At 35.3% G+C, this 14,017-nt stretch overlaps 2 protein-coding genes and 2 non-coding genes across 4 annotated transcripts; 1 reads left to right on the forward strand and 3 right to left on the reverse strand.

Annotated features, from left to right (window-relative positions):
* Window positions 1-1,362: 1,362 nt before the first annotated feature.
* On the reverse strand, window positions 1,363-13,962 carry LOC116772630 (uncharacterized). Its single transcript, XM_032664866.2, has 9 exons — window positions 13,401-13,962; window positions 5,224-5,377; window positions 4,795-4,957; window positions 3,153-3,286; window positions 2,743-2,902; window positions 2,541-2,670; window positions 2,064-2,265; window positions 1,808-1,971; window positions 1,363-1,642 (listed from the first exon to the last, which is right to left on the reverse strand). Exons 1-9 carry the CDS (start codon window positions 13,574-13,576, stop codon window positions 1,426-1,428), a joined length of 1,500 nt encoding a protein of 499 aa, XP_032520757.1. The 5' UTR covers window positions 13,577-13,962; the 3' UTR covers window positions 1,363-1,425.
* LOC116772632 (probable small nuclear ribonucleoprotein E) lies at window positions 3,770-4,255 on the reverse strand. Its single transcript, XM_032664868.2, has one exon. It carries the CDS (start codon window positions 4,152-4,154, stop codon window positions 3,867-3,869), a length of 288 nt encoding a protein of 95 aa, XP_032520759.1. The 5' UTR covers window positions 4,155-4,255; the 3' UTR covers window positions 3,770-3,866.
* Trnag-ucc (transfer RNA glycine (anticodon UCC)) lies at window positions 4,671-4,742 on the reverse strand. The gene has a single exon. It is a non-coding gene; the product is annotated as a tRNA-Gly (tRNA).
* Trnae-uuc (transfer RNA glutamic acid (anticodon UUC)) lies at window positions 13,320-13,391 on the forward strand. Its single transcript has one exon. It is a non-coding gene; the product is annotated as a tRNA-Glu (tRNA).
* Window positions 13,963-14,017: the final 55 nt, after the last annotated feature.

Consider the following 14,017-nt stretch of genomic DNA (forward strand, 5'->3'; position numbering starts at 1 on the left):
TCTTATTTCTTTATTTACAGTGCTTCCTTCCAATTGTTCACTACTAAACTGTTATAATTGAAAAATGTCTTCTATCGGTAAGTTTTTTAGTAATAGCTTGCGAAACATGTGAAACAGATAAATTTATGTACATATATATATGTATAAGAAATATTAAATTTATTTTTTATGTTCCATAAGTATATGGCACACGAGCAGACGGTCCACCTGGCGGTGGCTGCGGTTGCTAAATTATTAATTATTTGTTCTAAATCAAAAATAATATAAAAAAAATAATCTCATGAATACTAAAACACACGCTGTATAAAATATAAAATCTCCGTGTATTTAAACTAAAGCCATTGACCACAGAATACTAAAACTCGAACCATGCCCGTGTCCAAGGTTGCTGCAAAACAACCAAACGTCGGGAGCGCGTAGTTAAAAATGATAAAACAACGCGCAGTAATACGAAAACTTTAGTTTTATTTATCTTTTTGTTTTCATTGTATTATATTTACTCAAATTTGAGTATAATTTAAAATGAAATTATGTTATCACTGTACTCCGAATATTTTAGATCTTGCACAAAATAACTTAGACACACCTAAAATAATTGTAGGCAATAACTACAGGGTTATTTTTTGGTTTCTCTATTGTTATAAGCCCTATTAACTTTATGGCATCGCTGATTAGTTAGTTCCAGGGTTTGTTAAAGACTAAAGACCCTTGATCATCATAATTTGTTTTGAACATCTTGGTGAAGAACTAATTATATTTAACTAGCGACATCTATGATATGGAATCGATAAATATTCAGGAAATCAACAGTTTGTATTTATACTTATTTTACTCTAAATTTATAATAGTTATTATTTTGTTTGGTAAAATATATAAGCAACATATTAATATTTCGAACCATTATTTACTGAATGATATTGAGTTTTCAAAACTTACTTCTCCAAGAGAGCGCCATCTGTTGTACTGTAAGTGAGTGAATATGTACTTAAAGTTCATTTATACTTCAATTTCGCACTCAGAGAGGGCAGTGTTTTCCATAAAATATAAATTTAAGAATTCCGTGTGAAGTAAAACCATTTAATAATTCTTATATTGTGTCCTCACAGCCGCTTTGAAAATAAGATAGAACTCTTCAAAGTATATATTTTTAATATCTTAGAAACCATGTTACATCTTAATAATTATTATATGATATAGGCATGCTTGATGTGAGATCGCTTAGAAATCAAGTGGGAGTTTACAAACTAAAGCAAACTTAGTAACATTACTCTCCTATTAAAATAAGACGCGTGACATTACATCAACCAGTAGCCACTCACTCCTACATGATGAGTAAAAGGAAAGAGACAAGAAAAAATATCCTTAGTTTTACGAATTCAGTGTCATTTAATAACAGAAATGATACGCAGTGAGGTTCATCGAGGGTTAGTGGTCGAGCGTGAAGATCTCGTAGTCGCGGACGGTGAAGTTGTACTCAGAGGCGAGCGAGGAGGGCGCGGGCTGGGGCCCCGGAGACCCCAGGGATCCCAGTGACCCCAGCGAGCCGTCCCCGTACGAGTGGAGGTTACTGTAGCTGTCACTGTTCATGTTACAGTTGTTGGAGATCAGCAGGTCCGCACCCGCGCCGAATATGGGCCCACAGCTGAAACACGGCAGGAATGAAGGTCATATGTTGAACGAGTCGACCGCTCGACAAGAACGCTGTCTGTATCCGGAGATACACGCGAAGGAACAGGAGTCGCTGGTTCTGTTTATTTTACACTTGTAACTCGTTTACTATGTTGAGTTTAGAGCAAAACGGACTCACTCTGGATGGTAGCAGAGGGCGAAGGGTTTCTTGAGGAGCGGGTAGCGGACCGGCGGCTCGCTCAGGGAGAACAGCAGGCCGCGCTCCGAAGACACGTAGCCGCCCGCCCCGCCCGGGGACCAGCCCGCCGTACTGTAGCCGCCTATGACCTCGCCCCGGGACAGCTGACACAGAACACAACACACAGTCTCATAGAAGAAAACGATCAAGGTTAGTACAGCAACCAACATTCATTGTATAAGGATAGTTTCTCCACCTGTACTAAGAGTAACACGGGCGCCACTCCGTCACAGTGCGTGTGGAAGGCGGCGGCAGAGTAGCCGTGGCTGGAGGCGCGAAACACGAGCCGCCAGGCCCGCCGGCCCCCCGGCGCCCCACACCAGCTGTTCACCAGGGACTGCAGGCCCCCGCGGTCCTGCTGCAGGATCACCGACCCCACGAACATGTTCACGGCCGACCTGCACAATTATACATACACTGAAATAATAAAAAGAAGGCTTATAGCGGAGAGTGCTCGAACACGGTATGGTGCTTTGTTCTCATGTACTCAAGAGAGACATAGATTATAGAATGATTAAGCCATCTAAGCAGTGAGCCAGCTTCCTCATGGGACACATCTGCTGAGTGGCGACAGCCATTCGTTGAGAGTGGTTTAAACATACTGGCTAAAAAGTACTGCTACCCTTGACTGGCCAATGAGTGGGAGAGGAAGTCAAAAAAGATGCGTATATACCGAGGCTGCGTCCTCTTGTCGGGCTCGTGTCGCGGTGCGGCGTGCAGTGCGGCGCGGCGGTAGCGCTCCAAGGACAGTTCCATGGGCACGGCTCCCGTGGGTTCCACCTCCTCCGCGAACACCGTACTGTCTACACACGTACCGTTAAACTACTTGTGATACTACTTAGGTAAATCGACAAATCTCATGTAATATGAGTGACCGATGAGTAGCAGTCGCACGTGCTGCATGAGCGGGGCCAGGTGCTGGCAGACCCGGGCTCGCTCCTCGCCCGTCCAATGCACGGCGGGCTGCGTCACGCCGGCCCGCTGCTTGGACCACGCCAGAGCACAACGCCACACCTCCTCCTCCTCCAGACACAGCTGAATACAGACACACATTCATAGTTATAACATCTTATCATTAAGGCCAAATTTGACTATCTCTTTGTAAGACTGACTGAGTGAGTCATCTTGTCGAGAGAATTTCATTTTCAAATTGATGTTCTTTCTTATATTTGACTCACATGATATCATTTGCTTTAAAATTTTAATATAACTCATTACGAATCTTTTCTAATATAATGATCTATTACTGATATATAGGGATGGGAAACATGTTTAGTTCACTAACAAAGTCTGAAGATATGAGTTTGATGAGTGCTTCTTTTGGGAGGTTGAGGAACGCATTAGTCTTGACACAATCCGCAGCATTGTCTCCAATGAATGATATGCAGCGCTCTAAGAAAGAAGATGCGCTCTTACCACCTGGAAATGTAGTTTTGTCAGTTTATTAAATAGGAAAAATTTCAGACACACTACTGGCCGTTACACTGGAATGAATTCCTGACTTGTGGGCTCGCTTCATACATTTCTTTGAATCAAAGATCTCAAACTCAAGTGTTCCATGTATTTCACTAAACTTAATGTGTACATGATTCATGAAAAATATAATAACTTACATTAAGGACAGACACTATTGTTCTATTATAAAATTACAAATTTTAAATATTTCTCATGAAATATTTAGAGATTTCAACAGTTTAAACAAATGGTATTGCCTGTTTAACATTATATCACTTACTTATCTATTATAAAGACATTCGATGTAACTTTAGTTTAATGATTACAACAGAAATTAAGCTAGTAATTTTTAAGAAAAACAGCTTTACCTTTATTCATGTAAGGCTAACTACTTACACAGTAATAGAAGAATATCTGAGGTTTAAAATGAAAGCCAATAATAAGATCTTAAATTTAATGACACTTGTTTAATGTAATTACAAAACACTTATAATTCACAAACAGAGAATCGTTGAGGAATGTCTGTTCACTTTTTATAACCTATTCACACTGTAGCGTTCGGGTTTACATTTTGTATAAGCGTTATGTTATCTCCTTTCATCATAATTCTTCCAATTTGCTTGCGATTTTTGGTTTTCATGTGAACTTCTTCAGCTTCGTCCAAAACAATATTCATGTATTCATCGAAACCAACAATGTGACCCTCGATTCTCAAATTCACATTCTCGTAAAGCCATATTTGTACACGGCTTCTGTTTTGTAAATATCTGAAGATAAGGTTAATGGGTTGTACCATAACCTTCTGTACCTTAGGTGGGCCTTTGTATGCCATTTTGCTAAGGTTTTTTTATTATTAGAGTTATATTTTATTGAAAACAAAAGGCCGCGAAACCGGCGTCGTTTTTAAGCTTTGTCAGACAATGATATTGTCAATTGACATACCACAGATACAATAACACAAAACTAAATATGGCTGACGAGATAGATTATTTCGTCTCAAAATGAAATAAAAACAAAATGATAATAATAAATAATAGTATAAATATTTAAAAAAAAAGGGAAATATAAAAACGATATTTATTATCACAATTAAGTTTTTGAAAAAAATATAGTTTTCAGTTTTTTGCATTATACATCAATACGATTAATAAGAAAAGTATTAAAATACATAAACAATTCAATATTTTGTTTTCCAAAACACAATTGTAAAAATCGATAGACAGTAAAATTCATAATACAAAATACAATGCGTAAAATAAATAGATATCATCCGATAACTGAAGAAGTGTTTTTGAATCTTGCAAAATGGAAAAAAACACTTTTAAATAATGTTTGTCAAAAAAAAAAGTGCGATGGCCGGGAATCGAACCCGGATCAACTGCTTGGAAGGCAACTATGCTGACCATTACACCACCATCGCAACTGACGAAAGTTACAAAACACTAGATCGATTTCTTATATTTGATATGTACCTGGTCTATCTTGAATTTCCATAGCAGCTGCTAGAAGAGTACAAGCACTCTCGACACTCAAAGTGGAAGTAACGTGATCCTCACATGCCGCCCGAAGATCTTCTACTCCCAAGTCCGCAGCTAGCGTCATCATCTCAAATACTCCAGAATCTTGTAATAATAACTATAGAAGAACGAAATAAACCTTATAAATTATAATTTTTAAATATAAAATATTTTATATTTAAATAGTTACAATATCATCAGTGGCATCGTAATATTGTGGTAATAACTAATATATTAGATCTCACTTGTTGTGAAAAATAATAAGAATAGTTCATCTACTGAACACTAGATGTCGTATGACATATTTAATTAATTCATATTTTCTTCCTTCAAATTTGTTATATGATTAAATTGGAAAACTTCAAGAATAATGTTAGTTTATACCTTTCCAGTATAAACATACTGGGTGAAGAGCCTGAATGTCTCCGGCTGTACATGTTGCAGGCGGATAGGAGTCGGCTGGCCGATAGATGGCGTTACCGTACATCCGGGAATACGACACACCTCGCCACGCTTTGTGTTCTGGAAGCTTTTGCACCTAGTGGATATAATATATCCTATTAGCATATTAATGTTGTCAAAGGGGTTCTAACTTCTTTAAGCATGAGTCACCCGATTTTTAATAATTATATTTCATAGACGCTTTTTACTTACTTATAATAAATTATTTCTACACATTAATTTATACAATGCTATTGTTGTTTTCTTGCACACATGAAAACTTTGCTTCAATTTCAAACAGTGCGTACGACGACGCCTGTATCGGTTAGTTGTTTAATAGCAATTTATAAATAAGCTATGTTGTCCCAATTGCTATTATGTCCAAAAGACCAGACCCTAAGCAGCTTTCACAGACCACTTGCAAATCGGAACAGGTAACAAAGTCGGAATAGCTACGAGTTGCCTTAATATTATTTATATTTCTGTTAATTGATTCCAGTGGTTTTTCATTGATTTCCTTTTTGAGTGTGTAGTTAGCTAAAGTGATTCTAATAAATATTTCGCTCAGCACCGAGAGCTCATACCTAGCGCTCTATACGCACAAAGCTTTCACGATGACTTCTTAATACGTTTTACTTGAGAATTTAAAATGAGTAGAACATTTAGCACTCAGATTCATTTCTATGATTTGGTTTGTGAGGTCTTTTCTGTGGTTAGTTCTTTTGTAATGCCGTAACTATTAATATTAAAATCGTTCTCTACTTTCACGAGAATTCCATAAATTCTGTCCTAATGAGGGTGACTACAGTGAGCTGCATCTTTGACCTCAAAATACCCTGACTGGAATGCTTGACCTAACTTAGCGTCACTTTGTTTGATCCTTTTTTCTGGTAATAAATCTAACTTTTCATACAATTTTTCAGTTGGATTCGAATTTTCTTTACATAAATTTGGTTATTAAAGCCAAATTCTACCCATTAATAGATTTATACGATGAAAGAGATGTTTTTCATCTTTTCTGATCCGAATATAATTAAAAATATAAATAATTAAAGAAATAACATCCAACATTTCATTATAGTTTAATAAGATCTTGTGTCGAAATAAATAAAAGATTGTTAAATTCAATAAATGAGTTGTAGAGCTGAGTACAACGCGTCTAGACTTCACGACGAACAAGTTATTGAACCTGTAACAAACTGTGTTACATGTATGTATTATTGAAGGTCCTTTTAAACAAATAAAACGTTCCTTTGTGATAGTGGGCAGTCGCTAAACATTCATAATACATACGAATTAACATTTTAAACATCTTTGATAACTCTCTGCTATGAAATAATACTATATATATTTTATTAATTTACTACATAATTACTAAATGTATTTATTTTATTGCCTCAACGCTTAGTATATATTCATAGAGTTAGTGCGGAAATTAAGAAAGTTAAGATGATTCACGCTTATGTTGGAGGCTTGACCGGTTTCGGCGAGCTTGCAGCTTTAGGACATTCCCTGGAATTGTTCCACAACTACCCAGCCAGTGGTAGACATGTGAATCTTTGGTACATATGTCCTCAGATTAGAAGCTCCTAGAGTGGATCGAGATACGCAGGCCATGAATAAAAGTTGCGTTGACAATCTCACTGATATTGTCCGAACAGGAAAACATGACATGACCTTCGAAACACGACGAAAACAAAGTTATGCAATCAGTGCTGATCTATCATCACTTGGTGTCTACACACAAATATGATCTAATACCCATTCGATGATAGGGTTTGAATAAAGACCATTTGTGTCAGAAATGTCGACGTAGCCGATATAGTTGTCAATAGTAACTCAAAGTTACGAGGCTTTTCATAATTATTTATGTTCCTCGGGATGGAAATTTGCTTTCCTATAAAAGCTTTAATGTTTTTGATCAAAGTTACACGGGATGTATAAGAGTAATGATAGCGATGGTCCACATTATTAATGGCGCCCGCCGCGGCTCCGAGACAATCAATCACTTGAGGTTTTATCTCTGCTTGTAATTAATATCATGAAGCCGAGGCGAGCTGGGGAACGTTCGGAAGCTCTGTTTGTACTTTAATCGTTTTATGGTTTACCTATAATCACTTATTTCCGTGACAAATTAGGAACATACCATGTCTCTCAGATACAAACGCAGAGTGGTGGATGGAACTGAAATACGTCCTAAATTTTCCATGAGTAAATCTGCGTGTTATTTAAACGGTTAAGATCTTGTTTTAAAAATATAATTGTCAAGATCCAAAGATGAAATTCTCTATATGGTGTTATTGTATTAAAATGAACAGAGGACCGAGGAGTAATGATCTGAATAGTTGACATTATTTAAAAATATTTTTTTTAATTTATCTAGATTAAGTATAATTAGAATATATTTTAATTTTATCCATAAGTAAGTGTTGTTTTCATGAACAGCAATTTTTTTTTCTTAATCAATATCTTAAATTAGGTAAACAGCTATGTATTAGTATTTAAATTATAATTTTATATTTTAAACTAAAGTGTACTCTATAATCTTTACCTTATTATGCCTTTAATTAGTCACCTGTGCAATATCTCACAGGAGACAGACAAACTAATGGTAGCTGACACAGGTTGCCGCAGACGGAGACGGTCTCTTCAAAGTATTAAAAAAAGATGTACCAGGGGATTCCATTGCTTTATTAATAAACTTAAAGACTGAATGTAATTTAATTAATAATCAAAATAAGCATAAAAATTATAAACGATTTGTTATGTATCGATAGCAATGTTAACAGGCTATAATGTAATTTCTCTTCGGTTTAAAAGAAACTTAAATATGTTCTAATTTTATAGGCAAATCTTTTCATTTTTTTTATTATAGATCATCTAGCATCCCGGTAGATTCAGAACAAGGTTTGATGTAATTAATATATCTAGATGACAATCGTCTACACCGACTAATATATACAACCCCTGTCAGCAATATGTGTATCAAAATAGTGACACCCTGTCAGGAGTGACAAAGTAGTGTACGATAAACAGATTCAGGAGAAGTCAGATCGCTGCAGGGACAAGTTTTAATAGTGCTGCCATACTCCGGATCAAATATCCAATTATCGGCAACGAGATTGATTCAAAATTAATTCCACATATTCCACTAAATTCTGAAACGATTTTGGCTCGTCGTGTGATATGCGGAGACCGGAGGAGGATGTTCAGTCGATTACAGTGTCATCGTAACAGAGATTAAACTACCACGAGCCGTCGCAATTTCATAAAAAGCCGCATGTTGTTTTCCGATTATCTAAATTGTCAATCCAAATATGGCGGTGGTAATCCTGTAAAGAGGTAATCGCTCAAGGATGTTACATAATTTGTATCGAGCGGCGGCCATGATTGATGACGCGTTCGGAAATGTCCCACCACGATCTACAGAGTTACGATTAATGGAACCCGTCTGCGGTACAACCTGACGCCTCAGTAAATTATGCATTCAACTTTGTTAAAAAATAAATCATATCACATATGCAAATATAAAAAAAAAATTAATCAATAAATATTTTTTATCCTGAAAATGAGACAATCTTTTGTTGGTTATAACGTCATACGGCGGAAGAGATGCATCAGTTATTTCCATGGGCTTCGATAAAAATCATTCATTGAAATTTAGTTTAATTTTAACTTAGAAAGTAAATAAGAAAATATGAAGGAGGTTTAATAAGACAGATAAATATATTTGATCAACTTCAATAGACCAATTACTTGTATCGAGCTGGCTCTAGTCTCTCTGTAACTCCAACATGAAGCTTGTAATCTACTCTCAACTGTAACACTCTAATTTCCTCCATTCAGTCGGTTCAAATTACAGTCCAGTGTCTAATGAACACTCGCCGTACAGTCTTTAACAGCTTCCTTAAGCTTCGATACTATTTCCGTAACGACAAACTTCTCTGCGTTTTCTGATAAGCTAAATGTTTGATATAAAACTAATATTTCCAGATTCACTACGTGATCAGGGTTGCTGCAAAGTAAGCGAAACATTGGGTGTATGTACTTAAAATAATTATAAAAGCGTAGTTAATCCGACAATATTAGTTTTATTTCAACGAATACTCGCGAAAGTCTTAGATCTCGTTCAACCAAATTACTTATTATTCTCTCTCATTAAACCTTATTTTACTAACAAAAATCAAATATAAACAAATATTGTTTAAATTGAGTTTTATACACTATGTATACTTTAAACTCTGTTCAGTAACGAGCCGTCAGTGTCAACTGTCACTATCAGGCGGCTGTCATCGGTATGTGGTCGAGTACGACAAACGACATACGAATATCTGGGGTATATACTATGTGTTTGTTAGTCTATACAGTAAACAGTACGCGCTAAATATATATAAATTTGTTCAAGAAACTAATCGATACCTAATAATTTAACGCTCACCGATTCATAATATATTCATATTAGAACTATATACTCTTAGAACCGTATATCGTAAGAGGTTATATGGAAAGTGTATTGAACGCTGTAAGTTGTTACCGTGACGCTGGCGTTGACGTACCCATGTACCTACCTAATGAGCGGACTGTCCGACACCGGCTAGTGTACAGCTCTAACAATCTGCTAGAGATTCGACTACAAACGACCAAGAACGGAAAATATATAATAAATGATCCTTTGAATACAATAATAAACAAGAACTCTTAAGTCCCTGTGTGTAAATTAACTTTGGGAACAATATTATTTATCGGCCCCGTAATTAAAAAATCGTTTCGATCTATCTGTTTTTCGATAATTACCTGTTTTAGTCTTAGGAAACACATACTTCCACACAAAAGATGTAATCTTAGTTTTACGTATTAGATTAAAATTTTAAAACAAAAATTCAAGCGAATATTATTTACCCTTCTCTGTAAAGACATCTGTTTGATAACAGCCTAATTAAATCAAAACAACACTACTACGAGCTGACAGTTCATTACATCAGTTAACGTTTGACATCTGTAATGTGGACGTTTTTTTTTATCTTTAATGTGTCAGAAAGTAAAAAATACAGCAAAAAAGCAACGCACGTAATTTCCATGAAATAAAAATAAGTTCTAAACGAAAACGTTTAAAATACGTTCATAGAAAAATATTATTCTGATGAAGGCATTCTCGCATTAAATAATTGGTATATTTAAGTAAACTTTGCCATTATTAAACAATTTCTGTGAAAACAGCTGGTCGTCGTTTCAAATCGCTCATTTGCAAATCGCTCACTTCGTCTTATCAACAAATACTTATGCAAATGAAACGTGTTTTGCGTGGATCCTTTTTTGCAACGTGCGCAACTTTCAAATGTCGTGACGGTTTACGAGTTACGGCTTTATGTTACTGTGTATTTATTATCAACAATTTTATTTAACGAGCATATTTTGCATTTAATAAACCTTCGTTAAATTTAAAAAGAAAACTTTTTACTATTCAATCAAAAAGAATTCCTGTGATATTTTTTATTCTCCGCCATCTACCGAGGAGTAGATGAAGACTTTATTTTTATTAGCTCTGCAGTTAACCAATGCTTATTTATTAGCAATTCTTGTTTCTGTGACACGGCATTCGAAACATGTTCCTATAAAACTAAAGTAACAGTTTCATTTCTCGTGCAACATGTTCTGGGCTTAATTATGTTCTTTGTTTGCTAGATAGTAGATACAACAATTACAATAAACATTATGTTTATTGTTTGTAATGAAAATTAAACTTTGCTAAGTTATGTAACATAATTTATTATGGTTCGTAGATGCGGTTAAAACTCGCTTAGCGGTCCTACGTCGAACACGATACTATCAATCAATTCCCCTCCACGTTTCCCCCCTCCAGCAGTTCCCTCCCTACCTCCCGCTCCTGTAATTAAGTCTTAATTCATCCCCTATAGAAGCCCGCGGATTACAGGGTAGTGTTATGGAGTTGTTAATTAGTTCATAATCACGAGTCATCGTCGGATCTCTTTGAATCGACTGCGAATTGATGCTAAGTTCAATGAAAGTTAAGTGAAGTCGCTGTTGCCAGTGTCTGAAAGCCGCAGACAGTGAATAATACAACTTGATTTACGGTTTAGTAATTGACGAACAGTTCATTTGTAAAGATTTTCCTCTTATACGCATAAGATGTTATATTAAATTAATTTGCTTCGTTAAAATTAATATTACTATTGATTGTCATTTTATCATATCGAATACGAATTGTGAAAAAAAGTAGCACGAGGGGGACAAATACGCCACAGTCATAAAACACTTATGGTAAAGATTCAGAGAGGCAAGGAACTTTATAAATTAATTATCTGTAGCGCTTAACGGACTCATCTGCGGTCGAAGAGGAGCGATTTAATATTAAACGTATTCCTTACAATATCTGTAATATTCTTACGAATCATCCACAAATAGTGAAGCTTGACATTTAGTATGTTTTTACATAACATACTTTATACTAGCGGTAATAATAAGAAGATTTGTGATCTACAAACTCACAAATAAATAGAACAAGTGACATTGATATATGCAGAGACCTAAAACTCGCCTCATATATCAAACGACGAGCGTCCAAACTCCAAAGAAATGGAAAGTTAGTTTTTGTACTGAACACTACTGTGTTATCAGATACACGGGCGACGGGCGGCGGATAAGTTTCTGCATAATATTAGTTGTTATTGTCGATTTTCCGGACAACATGGTACCATATGTTTCCGGCCGCCATTCTGATGCAAATGACAGGCCGCCTTCCTGAACGGTTTACGAGACCATCTTGGACGGTAAAGTATCTCAGTATTCTTTTCTTATTTCTTACTGTGAATAGTTTTGTCCAAAGTTAGGAGATGGCATATGGATTTGTTCGAAAACTAAATGGAAAAAACTAGGCACAGATACTTTGTGTCGCATTTTGGAATATATTTTTTCTAGTATTAAAAGAGTCACTTTTATTTATTACATATATTGTAACGCAAAGAAAATATGTATATGTAGCATCCTAAAGATTTTCATTTATATTTTAAAATTTTTACTTTTCCATCTGAAATCTGTCCAAGTGTCGAGTAACATCTGACGCCAGTCTACTCGTTAAGACATTTATTTAAATAAGAAATTAAAATAAATTTATATAATATTTCAATATCATGACCCATTATATGAAGTTGTGTCAAAGGAGGCCTTGGGAAACTGCAGACTTGTAATTGATAAAAAATTATAAGTGTAACTAAAAAGCTTAGGTATTTAACAGACAGCATTGGATCTAGAGCATAGTTATCGCGTTTTACTTTAACCAATAATAAGCAAATGCATTAGCATTGCTATTATTTTGTCGAAGTATATATTTCATATTTTACTAATTGATATCAACAAGAAGCAAGGTATTCAACTATATTATTATCAATCTATTTATTAGAATGGGCGTGGACTACATAATTATTATTAATTAATTTTACATTTGAGACGCGTGATAAAACTAAGCACAATACTTACGAGTACACTGAGCAAATACAGCTGAGTATCAAGAGCTATAATGTAAATGCTACACGGTCAGCTGTTATGATGAGCGCCTTTTACACCTATCCCGATTCTGGATGTAATGCAACATGCGATAGAGGAAAAAGTTATTTAAATATCGCGGGCAAATCTTAAAACTAAATGCATTACAAAGTCTTTTTCTTCGTTATTATATCCCTAATTTTGTGGTTTTAATATGTTTTGATAAAAGCGCCATCTTTGTGGCGCTGTGAAATTTTGTGATTCTAATATTAAATACTAGATGGCAATACAAAGGTCGGTTATGTTATACGGTAATAATAGTATAGCGATCAACAATAAACTTTTCGTTACAAAAAAAAAATGAAATGGTTAAATTACATAGTTAGTATTTTAAAATATATGTCCAAAGTTTGTTATATTTTGGGTCTTTCATTCTAAAAGGCTATTTACAGTTTGGTAATATAATAATAATTAGAATATATCAAATATCTTCTGAGATTTAATTTGGTTTGAAGTTTAAATTGGTCAATCAAAATATCTCCCGTATGGTCTAGTGGCTAGGATACCTGGCTTTCACCCAGGAGGCTCGGGTTCGATTCCCGGTACGGGAAACTTTTTACCTTGCAATTAAAATTATTTTGTGGGCATAAACTTTTTCTTCATTGGGGCCTAAAATAAACACGATATCTGCCGAATCTTGATCTTCTGATAATCTTTGTAGATCTCTAAGAAGGCCCGGCAGGCCTGCGCGTTCCACCGACGCTGTGCAACAAGTGCCAGTCACTCTATTGGCCATACCTATTGCTTTAATATTTATAATCACTGTCCCTTTATAACAAATTAGTTAATTTTTTAGTTTCACTTCACACAAGACAACTTCACTATCTACAACAATAATAGTAATAAACTGTTATTCACACATTCATACAGGAAAAAAGTTTATATTTTATAGCTAAACAAACACTGAAACACTTAATAGTACTGAATCGAATACTTCGACGAATCAAAACAAACTATCTTGTCAACATAACCTCAAATTTTAACCTGGTTTGCTTAAATCTCAGTTTGAATCACATGGTCCTTTCCAACAAGCTTGTGTGTCACTCCTTTTCCTTTTTAAACTATACGGTTTAAGTTTCTGTGTCTACTATTTTGTTCTGTGTTTTAAGTTCGTACATGACTGTGGTCTGTGAAGGTATAAAACAGGTTTTTGTTTTGCTCAGGTATGTGCTTTTAA

The sequence above is a fragment of the Danaus plexippus genome, chromosome 12 (assembly GCF_018135715.1).
Source record: "Danaus plexippus chromosome 12, MEX_DaPlex, whole genome shotgun sequence".
NCBI classification, from domain to species: domain Eukaryota; kingdom Metazoa; phylum Arthropoda; class Insecta; order Lepidoptera; family Nymphalidae; genus Danaus; species Danaus plexippus.